This window comes from Apodemus sylvaticus, chromosome 6 (genome assembly GCF_947179515.1).
Source record: "Apodemus sylvaticus chromosome 6, mApoSyl1.1, whole genome shotgun sequence".
NCBI lineage: Eukaryota > Metazoa > Chordata > Mammalia > Rodentia > Muridae > Apodemus > Apodemus sylvaticus.
The window spans coordinates 4,390,627-4,410,840 of NC_067477.1; the positions used below are offsets into that span (position 1 = coordinate 4,390,627).

Below are 20,214 nucleotides of genomic sequence, written 5' to 3' on the forward strand. Positions count from 1 at the left end.
AAAAAAAAAAAAGAAAGAAAAACCTATCTGCAGGTGGGTTCAGGACCAGTAGGGGGCACAGTGGGACCAACAATCCCCAGCAGAGAGATGTGGTGCTTGTGTGGGAGACTGTATCCTCTGTGGTTTCCTTTCTTAACTTACATGTAACTATTGTGATTGACAGGTAATGTTTCCATGCTCAAAAACTGTGAAAATTCTTTGTTAAGCATGTCATAGATTTATATTTTCTTGACACACACACACACACACACACACACACACACACACAGACAGACACTGACACACATATGAAACATACTCTTCTTGATGAAATCTTCTGTTTACAGATACACAGTTAATTTCCATAATTTATTTATTGTGATGGTGCTGTTAAAATCATTCATGTACAACTCTTTCTGAAGTATATTTAGTTTTCGTTGTTTGGGCAACAATTTTTTAGTATATAACATGTTGGAAAGGCAAATGATACTTGTATGTATTGAAAGGAAGTTGTAAATTCTAATAACTTAGCTCTTTTTTAACTTTGCCATTAGTGTGTCCTTCTTGTAACAACCTGTAAATCTATCTCTTAACTGTGGCAGAAGAGGAGGCACTGTTTCAGGATGCAAATCTTTTTAGAGCACAGGCCCTGATGTTAGTTACATCCATAGCCTCAGCACAATCTCAGAGATGAGGTATGGGATGAACTTCCTCAGACAGAATTAGGGCTTGGGCTTCTGTGTCCTGATTTTTAACTCAGGTGTCCCTCAGGTGTCCCTTCTTCTTCAGCAGGACTAGGCCTTTATCTAAGATGTACCCTGCTCATGAATATGCAAATCATGTGAGTCTATGGTGGTAAATATAGGGATGTCTACATCCCTCAAAATCATAAGATCACTGTTGTCTGTACAGTCACTTAGTATAGAGGACTTCACCATGGGGTGGAGCTGTATCATCCTCTTCCTGGTGGCAACAGCTATGGGTAAGTGGCTCACAGCAACAGACTTGAGATTCTGAGATACTCTCAGGTGACAATGACATCCACTCTGTCTTTCCTTCTACAGGTGTCCACTCACAGGTCCAGCTGCAACAGTTTGGGCCTGAGCTGGTAAAGCCTGGGGCCCCAGTGAAGATTTCTTGCAAGGCTTCTGGCTACACATTCACTGACTATGTGATGTCCTGGGTGAAGCAGAGTCATGGAAAGAGCCTAGAGTGGATTGGAGCTATTAGTGCTCATGGTAGTACTGCTTACAATGAAAAATTCAAGGGCAAGGCCACACTGACTGTAGACAAATCCTCCAGCACTGCCTATATGGAGCTTAACAGATTGACATCTGAAGACTCTACAGTCTATTACTGTGCAAGACACAGTGTTGCAACCACATCCTGAACATGTGAAAAACCCTGGCGGTGCAGGAAGCTTCCTGTGACTAATATGAGTCAGAGAAGATTATCCTGAAGACTTGCTGAGATGCAATCATTTTTATAGTCCATTTTTGTGTCTCTTTTTTAGAGACCTCTGGTGCAGTTTATTAACTTTGCAACAGCACATCTCTGAATTCTTTGATGCTGATTTAGTCTGCTCCTTAAGTACCCCATACTTTGTCATTCTCTTCACCAGTGACAGCCTCCATTGACATATTTCTTCTTTAATAAAACAAAAAAGGATAAGTGTGATTATGCATGACAAAATTATCTTTGGAATCTGAGAAAGATTAGAACTTTCACTGTAATAGCTGGGAATAAATTATAGTATGAATTTGATCTGTAAAATCCCATCAACTTTTGGGCAACCTACAAAATATCATCCTAATTGAGGTTACCCAGTCACAAAAGAACACACACGGTATGCACTCTCTGATAGGTGGATATTAGCCTAAAATCTCTGAGTACCCATGATACAATTCACAAACTACATGAAGCTAAAGAAGAAGGAAGATCCAAGTGTGGGTGCTTCAGTTTTTCTGAGAAGGGGAACAAAATTCTCACAGGAGAAAATATGGAAATATAAAGTAGAGCAAGACAGTAGGAAAGGTAGTCCAGACACCATCCCACCTGGGGATTCATGCCATACACAGTCACCAAACTATTGTGTATTCCAAGAAATGCTTGCTGAAAGGAGCCTGATATGGCTCTCTCCTGAGAGGCCCCGTCAGAACCTTCGAAATACAGAGGTAGATTCTCTCAGTCAACCATTGGACTGACCATGGATTCCCCAGTGGAGGAGATAGAGAAAGGACTGAAGGAACTGAAGGGGTTTGCAACTTCATAAGAATAACAACATCAATCAACCAGTTCCCCCAGAGCTCTGATGCACAAAGCCATCAACCAAGGAGTACACATGACTCCATATGCATATGTAGCAGAGGATTGCCTTGTTAGGCATTAATGGGAGGAGACATCCTTGGTCCTATGAAGGCTTGGTAGATGCCTCAGTCTAGGGGAATTGAGGATGGGGAGGTGGGAATGGTGTGGGTGGAGGAGAACCCTCATAGAAGCAGGGGGAGGGAGAAATGGGATGGGAGTTTCTGAGAGGGGGGAAACTGGAAAAGGGCATAACGTTTGAAATGTAAATCAAGAAAATATTCAATAAAAAACAGGAAAAAAGACCAAAAAAAGAAAGAAAAAGAAAAAAGAAAAAAAAGCCCTTTCGCAGTCATAAGTCTTAAGTGACTTCTAGGTGGTTTGCTATCGCTGCTTGTGTGGTCCAACAGAAGATCTAGGCTCTTGGAATGTGAAGGTAATTAATATCAGAATACATAGCTGCATTGTTCCTGCATGCATAAAGTCGAAAAGTCTACTAAAGAGGGAGTGAGGATGACTATAGGATAGATGGAGAAGAAGACTGAGACAAATGTTAGAAAGCAGAGGGCTGTCTAGTGAATACTATGGCAACCCCAAGTTTAATTATCATATTCCTATAGACTTTACACTGTCATAGGGAACAAAGTCATAATCAGGCAGAGACAATACCTGACATACATTGGATATCTATTGCCATCCAGAAGCCTCCCATTTCCTTCTTCCAAGATTAACATAACATTCAGCCCTCCTTCCTTGACTCTGACTGACATATGGTCTTTCACAGAAGTAGGCAAAATGGCTTCTGACAAAGCCACAAAAGTTTAATTTCTGTATGATGGATAAAAATAATATTATATCAAGTTTCACAGAATTCATTTATCACCTTAATGAATGTACATGCTAACTGAGGTAGATTCTGAGGTTATATGTTAATATATGGTCCCATAATAGTGTTCCCAGTCTCAATAATCTGTCCTACAGATTTTAGAGAACATGGGCCTTCTGTCATTATGGTTTTAGAAATGGGAACTGCAAGAGCTGAATACAACTGCCAGCAAGCAGGAACCTGGCTTCAAGAGAGACATTATAGTAATATTGGCACAACTTAAAATTGCTGATGCATAAATCATCATGCCCAGGCAAATGAGCCATTTCTCTCTTCAGTGGAACTCTGTCAACACTGAAGTTAATGGATAGGTTTTCTTTTTCTTTATTTCCATAGATATTTTCTTTACATTTCAAAGGTTATTCCCTTTCCTGGATTCCCCTCAGAAAATCCCCTATCCCATCCCTCCTCCTCTTGCTCACCAACCCACATAAGGTTTTTCTTAAACCAGACTTTGAAACTTCAGTTTAAACCATGACAAACCTATTTTCAGGAGCATTCATGACTAGTAGGGGGCACAACGAGACCAATAATCCCTATAGAGAGATAAGCTTGTGTGGAAGCGACTCTGTATTCTCTCAAGTGTATTAACTGATTTGCACTGCTTTGATTGATATATGATGTCTCCATGCTCAAACTCAGTAAAGATTTTTTGCTAAATAGTTCTTAGATTTATCTTCACTTGCTTTTATTTGTTTTTTATAATTTTTTGAATAAAATTCATACAGTGTTTTCTAATAACTGATTTTCCCGCCCTAACTATTTTCAGATTCTTCCTACCTCCAAATTCATGAAATACATACCATTTTCCTTTCTGAATAACAGCAAAAAGCAAAAGAAAAAAGGAATTTTAAGGAGGAATAAAAACAAATGGAAACAAAGCAAAAGATAATAAAAAACAAGACACACAAACACCACACACACACACACACACACACACACACGCGCGCGCGCGCGTGCGCACACACACACACACACACACACACACACACACACACACAGAGAGAGAGAGAGAGAGAGAGAGAGAGAGAGAGAGAGAGAGAGAAACTCAAATAAAACCACAATTCTATAGCCATGATATATACAAAAGGTAAATGATACAAAGGGTTTTGAACAAGACAATGTCTCCAGAAATTCTATTGAGGTAATATTTTTTGTTGGAATCAACTAATAAACATGTCTTCTATGATTAATCATGCTTAACATCACAGGAGAGACTCCACTGGTGAAAACTAACTATTCCTTTACACGACTGTCAGCTGCACTTCTTCTTGGTTTGGGCTGAAAGCCTGCACTCATTTCCTTCTCCCAAGTTTATCTAGGTTGATTTGCCTCAGGCTCTGTGTCTGCAGCCACACTCTCTGTGAATTCATAAAAGCATCAGTCAAATTGTGTCTGGAAGTTGCTCTTTCCTTGGAGTTTCGCATCCAGTCTGGCTCTTACAATCTGCTCAATTTTAAAATGTTTTCTTCTCTATTCTCTCTCTATTTATTGTGTCATCTTTGTAAATTCCTTATACTGTAGTGACCAAATTCTATTCCCTCGGCTTCTACAATTAAATACACCAAAACAAAATATTCAGTTCTTGGAACATGTGTGAATGAGAACATGAAGCACATGCCTAATGTGTGTAGGTGACCTATTCAGTATATATTTTCCAGTTCCATAAGACTCTTGTAGATCAGATAATTTATGATTTATCACTGGGTAATACTCACTTTTCTATATGTATGACTATGTCCTTTTTATTTATGCTTTATTAGAAATATGGGATGGTTTCTTCCTCTATATGTTGTGAAAAGACCATGAATAACATGCTGTGAATAAACATGAATGTACAAGTATGTCTACAACAAGATGTAGAGCCATTTGAGTAGCTGTATTTACCAGCACAAGATACATTCAAATCAAACCAGTGAAAATTACCACATGTGAGACCTAGAAATGACTGAGCAGGTAGAGATGTCTACTGGCAAGCTTAGCATAAGTGTAAGTCATCCTCTGAAGTTAATATATCCAACTTGGTTCGGGTGTACCTTTTTACCACTACTAAGAATACCATAACACTTTAAAAATTACAACATGGATGGGGAGGAACTCTTAGGACCCACTGCAAGCTGAATGTCTTTTGGCTTTCAATGATTGATACGCAAAATATAATCTCTGTATTGGCAAAAATTTCTGGAAGTTCACTATTTAGTAGAGATAATCCTATATATGTATATATAGGTAGTAATAATAAAACTCACTATGTTATTAGTTAATTAAATAGAAGATCAGTATGTTTGGAAATAGTTTTTGGAAGGTCCCAAGGAGAATCACAGGGACCTAGTGATGGTAGACTGTGGTGAGAGTACTGAGAGTGGTGGTAGATCATAACATATTTCATATATGATTGAAAATCACAAAGAATAAAATCATTATGAGATATAAAATAACAACCTTACATGTATATAGAATTTTCATAAAAATATATTTTGTACACTGTGCATATTTCTTCTGTAACCTCTTGTCTGTACTATTTTTCCTCTATTCTACTAGACAATTTCAGTGATACGATATCATATATTTGTATACATAGTTGCATATAACTATGAAATAAATAAGAAGTAATAAGGAGAGTTTCACTTAATGTATGTGATTTTTGAGATTGTCTTAATTTATATAGGTTTATCTAATTGCATCCACTTTTCCAAAATCATTGTAAATTGCTTATTCATTTCATTCATTTATATGCATTCATTTATGCATATAAATGAAGTTTTTAACTTCACATCACACACATATATATGTGTATATACAAATATATATGTATATATGTGTGTGTTTATGTATACATGCCTTAGTCATAAAATCCTTTGTTCACATGTGTAAAACTTATATCCATAATTTAGTTATTCATGGTAGTGCAGCAATAATCATTGATAGGTAAATATTTTAAGCACATTTACTTTTAGTTATTTAGTGAGTTTTGTATTCTATAATCTGTTAGAAATATCTGAAAGAAGTCCCTAAAGTTTCAAAAAGTTAGCTATTTTTGGAAATTTTCACCAACATCACTGTTGTCATCTTCGTCGTCATCCTCATTGTCATTATCACAAAGCATCATGTGTAAATCAATGTCTTAAAATTGTGCCAAAGTCAAGCAACAGATTCAGGGCAAAAAATCTGAGAGCTTACAGCATTTGCCTAGGGTTCATGGAATGTGTATGGGATGCCTTTCCTCAGAGAATTAGGACCTGAGTACTCTGCTGACTGACCAATGTGCCTTCCCAGTCCTTCCTCTCCAGTTCTTCTCCAGATGGACTAGGTTCTTATCTAAGATGGACCCTGCTCATGAATATGCAAATTACCAGAGTGTATGGCAGTAAATACAGTGATGTCAACACCCTGAAAACATCTTGTGATCAGTGTCCTCCTCACAGTCCCTGAACACACCAACTCTAACCATGGAATGGAGCTGGGTCTGTCTCTTCCTCCTGTCAGTAACTGCAGGTAAGGGACTCACCAGTTTCTAATCTGAAGAAGAGACGGGGCTTGAGCTGACAATGGCATCCACTCCGTTTTTCTCTCCACAGGTGTTCACTCCCAGGTTCAGCTGCAGCAGCCTGGAGGTGAGCTGGTGAAGTCTGAGACTCCAGTGAAGCTGTTCTGCAAGGCTTCTGGCTACGCCTTTACTGACTATGAAATGGACTGGGTGAAGCAGTCACCCACACATGGCCTGTAATGGATTGGAGCTGTTAATCCTGCAAGTGGTAGTACTAGATACAATGAGAAGTTCAAGGGCAAGCACACACTCACTGCAGACAAATCCTCCAGCACAACCTACATGGAGCTCAGCAGTCTGACATCTGAGGACACTGCTCTCTATTACTGTGCTAGACACAGTGTTGTAGTCACATCCTGAGTGTGTCAGAAACCCTGGAGGAGTTGAAAGCAGCAACCAGACTGAGATGGCAGAAAGGCTAATCTTTACACTTATTCAGAAACTGTAATTTTGAATGTCCACTCACTGCTTCCTCCTCACGGTCCCATAGTGCCTTTGTCATCTTTGTAAAAAAAAACTTCTAGGACTAAAGTGACGGTGGTTTAGGGCAAACCTACAGAACACCATACCTTCCCTATCTCTTCATCAGTTACCACCTCCATTAACATGTTTCTTGCTCCCTAAAACAATAAAAAGTACAAGTGTGATGACACATGATAAAAATATCTCTAGATCCTGAGTTGTGTTGCTAACTCTGCCTGTGTGTTTCAACAGAAGTTCCAGTCTCTTAGAATGTGAGAAATATTTATATCAGAACGCACAGGCTAGTAAATATATTTCCAGTAGGTTGGTCAAAATATTATTAAATCATTTTTCATGGAACTCATTAACCATCACATTGTATATACCTGTTCAATTAAGTAGGTTCTGAGATGATACCTGTTTGAGACCATATTTATTTACTTCCCTCCCAGTCTCAGCAATCATCCCTACAGTCACTAGCCTTTTTAGAAGGTGGACCTATACTGATACGGCATCACCTCTCATGATTCATCACATACACTTTGCTCAGCTTTTTCTATAGATTATTTGTGAACGTGTGTCTCTCCATCCACATGTGTTTCTTGTGCTTCATTTTTGTTTGACTTTTCTTCTGTTTGTTTTGTTTTATTCCTATTTGTTTACTTTTCAAAATTATTTTTAGGTTCCAGTTAGATAAAGAAACAGAATGGAGCTTGGAGAAGATCAGGAAGGTGTTAGGGAATGGAAATCCTTTATCAGAAAAAATCATGATAAAAATATACCTGGATTCCAAGAGACCAGAACTTTATTTATTTATTTATTTTTTATTGGATATTTTATGTAGTTACATTTTAAATGTTATCTCCTTTCCTGGCTTCCCCTCTTTAAACCCCCCTCATGCCCTCCCCCGCTTCTATGAGAATGCTCCCCTGCCCCCACTCCTGCCTCACTACCCTGACATTCCCCTACATTGGGGAATGGAGCCTTCACAAGACCAAGGCCTTCTCTTCCTATTGATGTCAGATAATGCCATCCTATGCTATACATGTGGCTGGAGACATGAGTCCCTCTATGTGTACTCTTTGGTTGGTGGTTTAGTCCCAGAGAGCTCTGGGGGTTCTGGTTGGTTGATATTGTTCTTCTTCCTATGGGGTTGCAAACCCCTTCAGCTCCTTCAGTTCTTTCTCTAATTTCTGCATTGGGGACTGGTGTTAAGTCCAATGGTAGGCTGCCAGCATCTGCCTCTGTATTTCTCAGCCTTTGTCAGAGCCTCTCTGGAGACAGCTATAACCGGCTCCTGTCAGTAAGCACCTCTTGGCATCTGCAATAGTGTCTGGGTTTGGTGTTCATATATGAGATGGATCCCCAGGTGGGGAGGTGTCTGGATAACTTTCCTTCAGTCTCTGTTCCACACTTTGTCCCCCTATTTCCTTTAGACAGGAGCCTTTCTGGTTTAAGAATTTGGAGATGAGTGGATGGCCCCATCCCCCAGCTGTGAGCCCTGCCTAGCCTCTGGATATGATCTCTACAGGTTCTCCCTCCCCTTTTTTGGGCATTTCAGCTAATCTCATCCCTGTTGGATCCTGGGATCCTCTTGCTTTTCTGGCATCTGGGATTTGCTGGTGGCTATTCCCAGATCTCCATCTCCCATTGTTGCACACCTCTGTTCAAATTCCTGCCCCTCTATATACATCCATGTCTCCTTTTATACCTTATCTTGCTCTGCTTTCCTCCATCCCTCTCATTTCTTCATCCCAAATCTCTCCTGTGAGCATTTTATTCCCGCTTGTTGCTGTTAGAGGTGAAATTATATTTTTTGGCCATCTTCTTTTGGATTTGTTGAAAGAAGATTATTTCTTGTTTTTTCTAGGGTTTAGTTTCACTCCTTGTGTTGTTGTTTTCTATCTCTTATCCTTTGTAGGGTCGGATTTGCATAAAGATACTGTGCAATTTTTTGACATGGAATATATAGGTTTCTCCACTTATGGTAATTAAGAGTTTTGTTTGATATAGTAGTCTTGGCTGGCATTTGTGTTCTCTTAGGGTCTATATGATATCTCCCCAGGATATCCTGCCATACAGAGTCTCTGTTGAGAAGTTTGGTGTTATTTTAATAGGTCTGCCTTTATATGTTACTTGAACTTTTCCATTACTGCTTTTAATATTCTTCATTTTGTGCTAGTTCCTAAAATCTATGCCACACTTCTAGAAATGCTACAGAAATATAAATGACAAAATATGACGGTCTTCTTTGTCACCAGGAAGACATTTTACCTGATAGTTGAATAAATCATTTAATTGGAAATTGAAGCCAAGCAAGTGAAAGAGGTAACTGGTAAAAACTCCAAGTCTTTGAATAAAAATATTTAAAAGATAACAACATATGAAAATATCTAACCTTTATCTAAATTGGAAGCATAAAATGTAATCTGAAATCTGAGCACTCTTTTATTACAGTGCCAGACACAGTGTCACAACATGCCTCTAAATTGTATCAGAATATCTGAAGGATTAGGAAATTGTGCTGGAGCTTGGAAGACAGCAAAGATTAGTTTATAGTCTTGCTCAAAATTGTAGTTAAGTATTGAGGAAAGGGACTAAGTATTAATTCTTATTTCATAAGAAAATTTCATAGTGACCTTGCATGTAAGATTCAGAGTGAAGGAGTATTAAATTAGTGAAATTGATCCACATTTTTACTGTTGGAGTGATTTTATTGTGCATTGTGTGAAGGCTGCCATTGTATTATTCATATACTGATTTCTGGGCAGCAGAAAGTTGAGTACAGACAAGTATTCCATAATATCTTCATATCTCTAATATTGTGTGAACATTCCCTCTCCTGACCCTTGACTGGTTTAATAAGCTGATAGCCAGTCACAAAGGAGGAGAGAATAGGCAGGACTTCTGGAGAGAGATGGGAACTTTTGGAAAGAGTCAGGAGCAGATTTTCCTAGCCAGATGTAAAGAAAGAAGCAGGCCAGTGCTGAAAATGTAGAAACTAACAAGTCTTTTGGCAGAACATAGATTACTAAAGATGGATTACTTTAAGTTATAAGAGCTAGTGTGAAAAAAGTGTAAGATAAGGCTTAAACCTGTAGTAAATAAACATGTCTTGGCGTTTTATTTCAGAGCTGGAATATGCAAAGTAAACCTATATGCATGTACCCATATTAATGAGTTAAAGTGAGCACATATATCTACCACATTTTGGTCTATACTTTAGAACAGAAGTGTTTGATTACAGATTTAACAAATATGTGATTCTCAGGATATGATCAACAATGCTGTTAAAGTGCTGTTTTGTTTTGTTTAGTTTTCCCAAATTAAAGAGTTACACTTTGTGTAACTCTGATTGTCCTGGAACTCTCTGTGTGGACAAGTTACCTTCAAACTCAGAGACCATGGGTTCTTCCCCCCAAATCCTGGGATTAAAGGTACTTTCAACCACCATCTTCATATGCTGATATATTCTCAAGAACTAATTTTAATAAGCCCATGTCCTTTCATGAGATTGGGGTGAAGAGATGGGAAGTTCTTTGATGGTAAACAGTTTCAGGGCCTTTTAGATACCAGGGCCGACACAGCAGTGCTTTCCTCCAGGCACTGGCATTCAGCTTAGCCACTTGAGGCCATGGGCCACACATTTAAGGGGAATAGGACAGTCACAAGATACATTACAAAGCTCAAAGCTTCTAACTTGGAGGGATAAGGAAAAGAATATAGGAACAGTTAGGCCATTTGTAGTACCTGGACTCCCTGCTAACCTTTGGGGGAGAGATATTCTATCCCAAATGGGGATGATGATGTGCAGTCCTAATGAGATTATTACCAATCAAATGTTACATATGGGGTTCCTCCCTGGGAAAGGATTGGGTAAATATGAACAGGGAATAACAGAACCCCTGGCTTCCACCCCTAATACAGATAGGAAAGGCTTAGGTGTAGACCTTTTTTCATAAGGACTGATGATCCCCCTGCACTCCAGGATGATAAAATATCTTGGAAATCAAACGACCCAGTCTGGATCGATCAGTGGTCCATGCCTAAAGCAAAGGTTCAGGCTGCCATAAGATTGGTGCAGGAACAATTTTCGCTGGGGCACCTCAAACCCTCCACCTCCCAGTAGAACACTCCCATATTTGTCATAAAAAAGAAAAATGGCAACTGGAAGTTATTACAAGATCTCTGAGAGGTTAACAAAACCATGATCTCAATGGGGGCACTACAGCCTGGGTTGCCCTCCCAAATAGCTATTCCCAAAGGCTTTCATAAAATAGTGATTGATATAAAAGACTGCTTTTTCTCCATCCCCCTTTATCCTGAGGATTGCACTTGTTTTGCCTTTTCTATCCCTATTACTAATCATGCAGGTCCCAACTCCCACTTTCAATGGCGAGTATTACCCCAAGGAATGGCTAATAGTCCTACCTTGTGCCAGCATTAGTGGCACAGACTATAGATCCAATAAGGATACGCCATCCAATGGCCTATATCATTCATTACATGGATGATGTGCTAGTTTCAACAGCTAATCTATCAGAAACCCAAAAATAGCCCAAGAATTGGTTTTTGTCCTACAAAAGAGAGGCATTGCTATAGCTCCCGAGAAAATCCAGACACAGTTTCCCTTCTTGTTTCTGGGATTTCAACTAGGACCTATTACTGTCTGCTCTCAAAAGTTAACAATCAGAAGATCACAATTGCAGACCTTAAATGATTTTCAAAAACTTTTAGGTGACATTAACTGGCTCAGACCATATCTTAAGCTGACCACTGGCGATTTTAAACCCCTCTTTGATATTCTGAAAGGCAGTGCTGATCCTCTTTCCCCTAGAGTTGAGATTTCTTTACAATTAGTGGAGCAGGCTATTAGCCAACAATTTATAGGGTATTTTGACCCATCCAAGAATCTTTTTAAAATTATTTTCACAACAACATTTACACCAACTTTCTTCTATGGCAGAGAGGACAGCCACTTATGTGGATTCACCTATCTGCCACTCACTCTAAAATACTTCCTACTCACCCTTCCCTAGTTTGCCAGACCATAATTCTAGGGCTCAAAACAGCTGTCCACTATTTTGGCCTGATCCAGACATAATTATTTCACCCTATTCACAAGAGCAACTTGCTTGGCTACAACAGAGAGATGATGAATGGACTATTTTATTGGCCTGCTATCAAGGGAAGATTGATACCCACCTACCAGGAGATAAACTAATACAATTTCTCTATAACACCCCTTTTGTTTTTTCAAAAGTTATGTGATTAAAACCTATAAGGGATGCTTTAACTGTCTTTATAGATGGATCAAAAAATGGAAGGGCTTCCTTTGTCATTGGAAATTTGGCCTCTCATATTAACACGCCCTATGCCTCTGCTCAATTGGTAGAATTACGAGGCACCCTTGAGGTATTTAAAACAACTGATGAGAGTTTTACTCTTTATTCAGATAGCCATTATGTAGTCAGAGCCCTCCAAGTTCTTGAAGTTGTCCCCATTATACAGCCTTCATCACCGGCCTTCTCGTTGCTTTTCAAGATACAGCAGCATAAAAGGGTTCGAACTAGCCCATTCTTTGTAGGACACATAAGGGCCCATACAAACCTACCTGGCCCTCTAACTAAGGGGAATGATTTGGCCGATAAAGCTACCAGCTATTGTATTGGCCTCCCTTACTGATTCACTTCGAGAGGCTCAGATGGCTCATTCCCTTCATTGCCTAAATGCTCAAACATTGAGACTTAAATATAAAATAACTCGAGAGCAGGCTATGCAAATTGTGAAACGTTGTAAAAGTTGTCTAATATTGCTTTCTGATCTGAATCTGAGAGTTAATCCCAGGGGCCTTGTCCCTGGAGAACTTTGGCAAATAGATATTACTCATGTTCCCTCTTTTGGAAAATATAAATTTGTGCATGCGACTGTTGATACCTTTAGTGGATTTTTATGTGCCTCTGCACAGAGTGGAGAGGCCACAAAAAATGTTATTTCTCATATGTTATTTACCTTCTCTGTTATGGGCCAATCCAAAATACTTAAGACAGACAATGGACCTGCTTACACCAGTCAAACATTTAAGCAATTTTGTTCTCATATACATATAAAACATATTATAGGCATCCCCTACAATCCCCAGGGTCAAGGGATTGTTGAACGTGCCAATCAAATGCTTAAAAATACCCTTTTAAAGCTCACCACTGAGGAAACTCTCTATTCCTTTAAAGGCAATGCTAAGCTCCTATTATCTCATGCCCTGTTTGTTTTAAATTTCTTAACTTTAGGTAAACATCTCCACTGCTGATTGCCTATGACATCCCACAACAAATATGGATTATGCCCAAGCCCTTTGGAAAGACCCCCTATCTGGGAAATGGCAGGGGCCAGACCCTGTTATCATCTGGGGAAAAGGGTCTGCCTGTATTTATAATTCTAAAGAAGGGGGAGCCAGATGGCTCCCTGAAAGATTAATAAAGCCTTATAACAAATTCCAGGGTGGCTCCTGAGAAAATTCTATGTTTTCTCTTCTAGTACCATGAGTAACCATTGAAGAATATGCCTTCTCCTTCTCATAATGACTCTGGAGAGGGTAAATCCCTTGGGGGTGGAAAGTCACCATAAGTCCCCCTACCAAATTTTCAATTACATATGGCTCATCATAAATCAGGCTGGGAATGTAGCCAATTCCACCTCCAAGGTTGCAGCCCAAATACCCTGGATCCCATTAGAAGTGGACCTTTGTAAATTATCCCTAGGGGCCCATTCTGATTCGGGTGTACCAGACAAATATTTGCCTCTAGAGCATGCCCCCGAGATCTCAGATTATAGCACGGAGCCTGGCTGCAGTAATACAGTCAGTAGAGCTAGTCTCGCCTTAATAAAGGACGAAATTTATGTTTGCCCCCGGGGCCTCTCATAGTGACTGTTCTTTGGACTGCCGTTGTGGGTACAGCACTGATTACAACTGTGCTGCCTGGGGCTGTAAGACCACAGGAGATACTTACTGGAAGCCTTCATCCTCATGGGATTTTATCACAGTTAAAAGAAAGTTCCCTGTCAAGAAAATCTATGATCCCAATGAAATGCCCTTGAATAGTCAATGTGGGAGAGATAGCTCACTAAAAGGATGGTGCAATCCCATCATAATATCTTTCACGACCCCTGGAAAAAACTATGATTATCTAAATTCTCGTGGAGCTGAATGGTGATTGTGCCTTTATAAGAGTGGGAAAGATACTGGATTGACCTTCACAATAAAGTTAACAAAGGCCCTCCCAAATGAGCATCGGGCTTCCACTGGACCTAATCAGCAATTACATAATCTTGCCCCTTCATCACCTAAGGAAGCCTCAAGGCCTAAGGGCCCCACACGAGCTCCAAGAAGTTCCTCATTGACTCCCTTGTTTCAGCCCACCATACCCCCGGGCCCTATGCCCTCCTCCCAATTGATATTTTCCATTCTTAATGCCTCTGCCTCTGTTCTACTTCTTAAGGAACAAGAACTTAATTTGACCCAATATATAGACTGCTGGATGTGTTTCTCAGCTTCCCCTCCCTTTTATGAGCGTATAGCTCTCTTTGGAAATTTTACCTACACCAATGATTCGAAGGAGCTTGTTGGCACTCCTCTAGAGATTACTCTTACTGAAGTTTCAGGGATTGGAAGCTGTGTGTTAGGAAAGAGCATGATCCCACCGCGACAATTGTTAGAAACTTGCAACCATACAATTACCATTTATGAGCATTCTGAGTACCTATTGGCTCCAAATCACACTTATCTGGCCTGTTCTACAGGCTTGACTACCTTTCTCATCACCACTCAGTTTATAGAAAAAAGAGATTATTGTGTGTTGGTGCAATTAGTACCTAAATTTAGCATCTGTGAACCAGAAGATCTGCTGAAATTTTGGGAACGTGGAAGCGAGACGCCCCATAGAGCTAAGAGAGAGCCTATATTGGCTGTCACCCTTGCAGTCATTCTAGGATTAGGGGCAGCTGGAACGGGCACAGGCATTGCCTCCCTTGTTACTTCTCAACAAAATCGGCAGCACTATTACATGCTCAGTGCTGCCATTGATAAGGATCTGGCTGAACTCAGAGATGGTTTAGCCAATTTAAAGGATTCTGTGGCCTCCTTATCAGAATGTGTTTTACAGAATGGGCGAGGTCTTGATTTGCTCTTCCTCCAACAAGGAGGACTTTGCGCAGCCCTTAGAGAGAAGAATGCTGTGTTTATGTAGACAAGACTGGGCTGGTAGATGATAGTCTGAGGAGAGTAAAAGAAAGTTTGGAAAAATGCAAGAAAGAATGAGAACAACAGGAGTCCTGGTATAAGAACTGGTTCTCCACATCCCCATGGCTTTCCACCTTATTACCCTCTATCCTTGGACCCTTCATAGGATTATTGCTATTAATCTCCTTTGGTTCCTGGGTCTTTCAATGATTAACCTGCTTTATTAAATAACAAATAGATTATCCTCTGCCTAAGAATTATCTTTCAGTGCAGTACCATCGGCTGGAGACTGGAGAGGCGGGGGATCCGAAGGCACAGAGCGACCAGGAAGAAGCCTCTTCCTCACCGACATCAGGGAGGCTCAATTTTCAAAACCTCTTGAAATAATGTCCTTGCCCCCATTTATCATCTCTGGGCTTCTCCGGAGGTGAGATGATTTGACCTAAGGTAGCCTTCTCAATGATGGGCAACTTCCTCTGTCCCCTGACCAACCTAAGACACGGGGCATTGAGGAAGACAAGGTAACCCTATGGCAGGTAAAGCTGGGGATCAAGAGGTTGATCCTAAGACAGAGTGGGCTACACATTTACGGTCTAGACACCCTCCACCCAGCCATCTCCCCCAAAGAGCATTCAGTCTTCTAAAAAAGAATTAGGGGAGAGATGTGGGAAGCCGTCTTGAGCTATTCAGATTTAATGCTTACTCATGGCCCTAAGGTGGTGGCTGCTAAAATATGAGAACAATTAACTAGAGCCTTCCCCGTGAGCTGTCAGTGTGAGAAGATTCTGAGAATACCACAAAATGTTCCTGCCCTAACTGCAGAATATTCCTGCTGGCTAAACACCAGGGGTCCCCACCGGATGACCTTTTTGCTTCCTGCTTCTGATAGCCAAGAATGTCTCTGCCCTTCCTTCCTTTGTTCTTGTGTGAAAGTTATTTCTTCTCTGTAAGCCTTAACACCCGTTTGCCTCCCCCACATTAAATTAGACCTTGACATAAAGACACCCCAATTGCTTGGTCTCCCTTTCTTTCTTCCCCTTTTTGACCCTCAGGTAGCACCTCTTCCGGACCTTGGAATAACTGGACCTGCTGGATGGGTCAAGCTACAGTATACTTATATATAATAGATTTATAAATCTTTAAAAAAGAGCTCATTCTATTTTACCTGGACAAGACCCCTTAAGGCAAGGTCACATGAGACTGGTATCCCAGGCAGACTATAAGCCTTACATAGGAACAATTGGCCATACAACCATATTCATTACATTATCAAAATAGTAATGGCTTGAGAATAATTTTATATTTTTATAAAATGTGCATAAGAAATTGTAAAGCCTTTTTCTCGGTGTCCCCAATTTCTACCTGTAATACATAATGGTGTTAATTCTAGAGGACTTAATCAATGACTACAAATGAATGGTTCTCATAATGTCTGATTTTAGAAAATTAAAATATGTGCATGTGACTAATGATACATTTTTAGGTTTTCTAGTTGCAACTGCTCTAACAGGAAAAGCAACTAAAATGCTACGTTTATTATCTATGCTTGCATAGTCATTGTCTACATTATTGGCTATGCTTGGTGTTCCAACTTAGATTAAAAAATATAATAGAACTGGCTATTTATTACAGTCATCAAACATTTGAGATGTCTTTCACATCAATTTAACAACAATTTAATTCTTTATAATCCTCAAGGATGAGGTAATATGGAAATTTTAAAACAATATCTTCTTAAAAACAAAAAGGAAAAAAAATATAACCCTATGCATATTATTTAAATTATGCTTGTATATTTTCAAGAAAAATTTAAAATTTGGATGCCAAGGAACTCTTTACTGAGTGTCTTAGCACCCTATAACTAGGCATGCTCACGCGTAGATGAGATGGAAGGATCCACTTTTCGGTATATGGCATGATCCTGACTTAATATGGGGAAGAAGGCGTGTTTGTGTTTTTTTCCACAGAATGATACAACAGGATACTAGCTGCCAGAGTGATTGGTGTGGCATGCTGTATATAATGCTGACTTGTGGGCTTGCTGAGTGCCCTGACAATGGTGACTTTACTTGCCTATGTCCCAGTTTAGTTAAACTGCCTTGCTTCAAGCTCTTAGTCCTTGTGGGACAGAACATGGAGTCTGTTAAACTAACCTAGAAAAATTAATTTAAAGGAGGCATTATAATGACTCTTCTCTTTCCTTTATTGTGGTCAGTTGACTCAATCATGGACCAGTCTAGAAATAATTGCAATATTGTAGATTCCAATTATGAAGACGGCTAATAATTTTCTTCAGCCAGCTGAGTTAATTTAAAATATAGTCTCCACTCTGCCTGAAAAATAACAGCTTATCTCTTGATTCACAAAGCTACCTCCCTCACTCCAGAGGCTACCTTTTGTGTTTGATAGCTGCTAAATTGCAGCTGAATCCTCAAAACCACTCCCCCCACACTGGGAAGTCAGACTTAGTGTCTGAAAGTTGCTAATATACAACTGAATGAGTTGGGCCATACAAAGACAAGTTAATTCTGCTTTGCTTCTGACTCTTGACCTTGTTTGTTAAGCAGACTGGTTGTCTCTACCCAGGCTCACCTGGATTAAAAATTGTCGAGTCTGTTAAAGACACTTACAGAATGTTTGGCACAAATCCACTCTCTGTCATCAAAACTTATACAAGTGGATCATCCTGAGTGAGGTAGCCCAATCACAAAAGAACACAGGGTATGTACTTTCTGATGATTGGATATTAGCCCAGAAACTCGAAATTCCCAAGATACAATTCACAGACCACATGAAGCTCAAGAAGGAAGACCAAAATGTGGATATTTTGATCCTTCTTAAAAGGCGATCAAAATACCCATGGCTCACAGCCAACCAATGGACTGAGCATAGGGTCCTCAATGGAGGAGCTAGTGTAATCACACAAGGAGCTGAAGACATTTGCAGCACCATAGGAGGAACAATAATACGTACTAACCAGTATTTCCAGAGCTCCCAGGGACTAAACCACCAAAAAAAAGAGTACACATGGAGGGGCCCATGGCTCCAGCTACACATGTAGCAGAGGATGGCCTTTTCAGACATGAATGAGAGGAGAGGTCTTTGGTCTTATGAAGGCTCCATGCCTCAGTGTAGGGGGATGCCAGGTCACGAAATGGGAGGGGTGTTGGTAAGCAGGGATGGGGCAGATGGGTTTAGGTGTTTTCGGAGGAGTAATGAGGAAAGGAGATACTATTTGAAATGTACACAAAGCAAATATCTAATAAAATAAAAGAAAAAAACAAGAAAAAAGAAATACTCTCAGTGAATATTTTTAATCATCTCACTTTCTTTCATGAGATTCAGGTAGTGGCATGTTGCAGCAATATGTATAGATCATTGATTTCAAACTCATAGACTTCCCTGTTCCCAATCCAGCCCTGTAATTGTCAGGAGCCATAATGGGATAAGCTAATATACTAGCATGTGATCATCCTGAAATGGCCTGCTTCAGATTAATATAAAATCTGTGACAGGTGAGCCCCCATTCAGCAAGGCTGTGGGGGACTACATTTAGAAAAGATACCTACTATTAGTATCCTTTTCTGGTTATCATTATATATATATAATAATCAATAAGTATTAGGACACCCCTTTGGAGCAGATCTCTGCAGATCCATGAACATGTACTGTCAATATCAAATCCTGTAAATCTTAAATAACATATAATCTGCACAGGAATAAGAGGATTCTGGGTTGGAAAGGCATACGGAGACAGATAAAGCTTTCTAAGCTTACATGTTTCTACAAGTTATAATCTTTGTCAATATGATTTTTTCTCTCTTCATCCCATTAAATGCATATGCATGCAGGTTTGGAAAGAGATTTTGTTGCAGAATACATGTGCTTGATTTCTACTTCGTTCTCAATGTGAATTTTTTGAATTTCTAAGTTTGCTGTCAGTACAACAGTGTTTCCTCCTCTTTCTTTTGACTCTTGTATGTTAGTGTCCCAAGAATTAATGCATGGATATATGAGGTGATGCCCAAGACTCACTGCTGTTCTTCTGTCTTTAGTTGCTCTTGCCCAAGTAGAGCCTCATGAAGCCTCAAATAGACCCTAGTCTCTGTGGTTAACACTTTATTACAAATGAGAACTGTAAGAGCTAGATCCAATTTGTACTAGGAAAGCAGATGGTTTTGAGAGTGTTATTGATGATAATATAGAAGCAACTTAAATTAAGAGGCTAAGACATTAGTCATCATCTTCAGATAATCAAAAGCCATTTCTCCCTGCATCTGATCCCTGCAAGCACACTAATTGCAGGGATATGTTATTGCTGAAATCAGACCATGCAACTTTATTGTTAGTGATGATAAATCTACCTGCAGTAGAGTTCCTGACCAGCGGGCGGCAGAATGGGGCCAAGAATCACCAGCAGAAAGTGTTGAGTGTAGGAATGGATTCTTTATCCTCTGTGGTTTCATTTCTTAACATACATTTACCTATTGTGATTGACATGTCACATTTCCATGCTCACACACTATGAAGTTTCTCTGTTAAACACTTGAAAGATTTATATTTACTTGTCTTTTTGTACATATAAACCCAGAGTGCTGAGACCTTTTAGACACTGAGCAACCAGCCAGGCAGCATATATGTGCTGGTTTGAGACCCCTGACACTTACATGGTAGAGGACTACCTGGTTTGGCCTCAATGCTAGGAAATGCATGTAAACCTCAAGATACTTGAAGCAATATGGAAGGGGAGGCCTGGTGTGGGGGGAGGTGCGCATCCTCTTGAAAACAGAAAGGAGAAGT

General features: G+C 39.8%; 1 gene segment (V, D, J or C); it reads left to right on the plus strand.

Annotated features, from left to right (window-relative positions):
- Window positions 1–878: 878 nt before the first annotated feature.
- The window catches only part of LOC127686834 (Ig heavy chain V region 108A-like), a 142,880-nt gene continuing 123,544 nt past the window's right edge, over window positions 879–20,214 (plus strand). Inside the window, 2 exon segments of the V gene segment in view lie at window positions 879–961; window positions 1,044–1,057. Coding sequence covers window positions 916–961; window positions 1,044–1,057 — 60 coding nt within the window.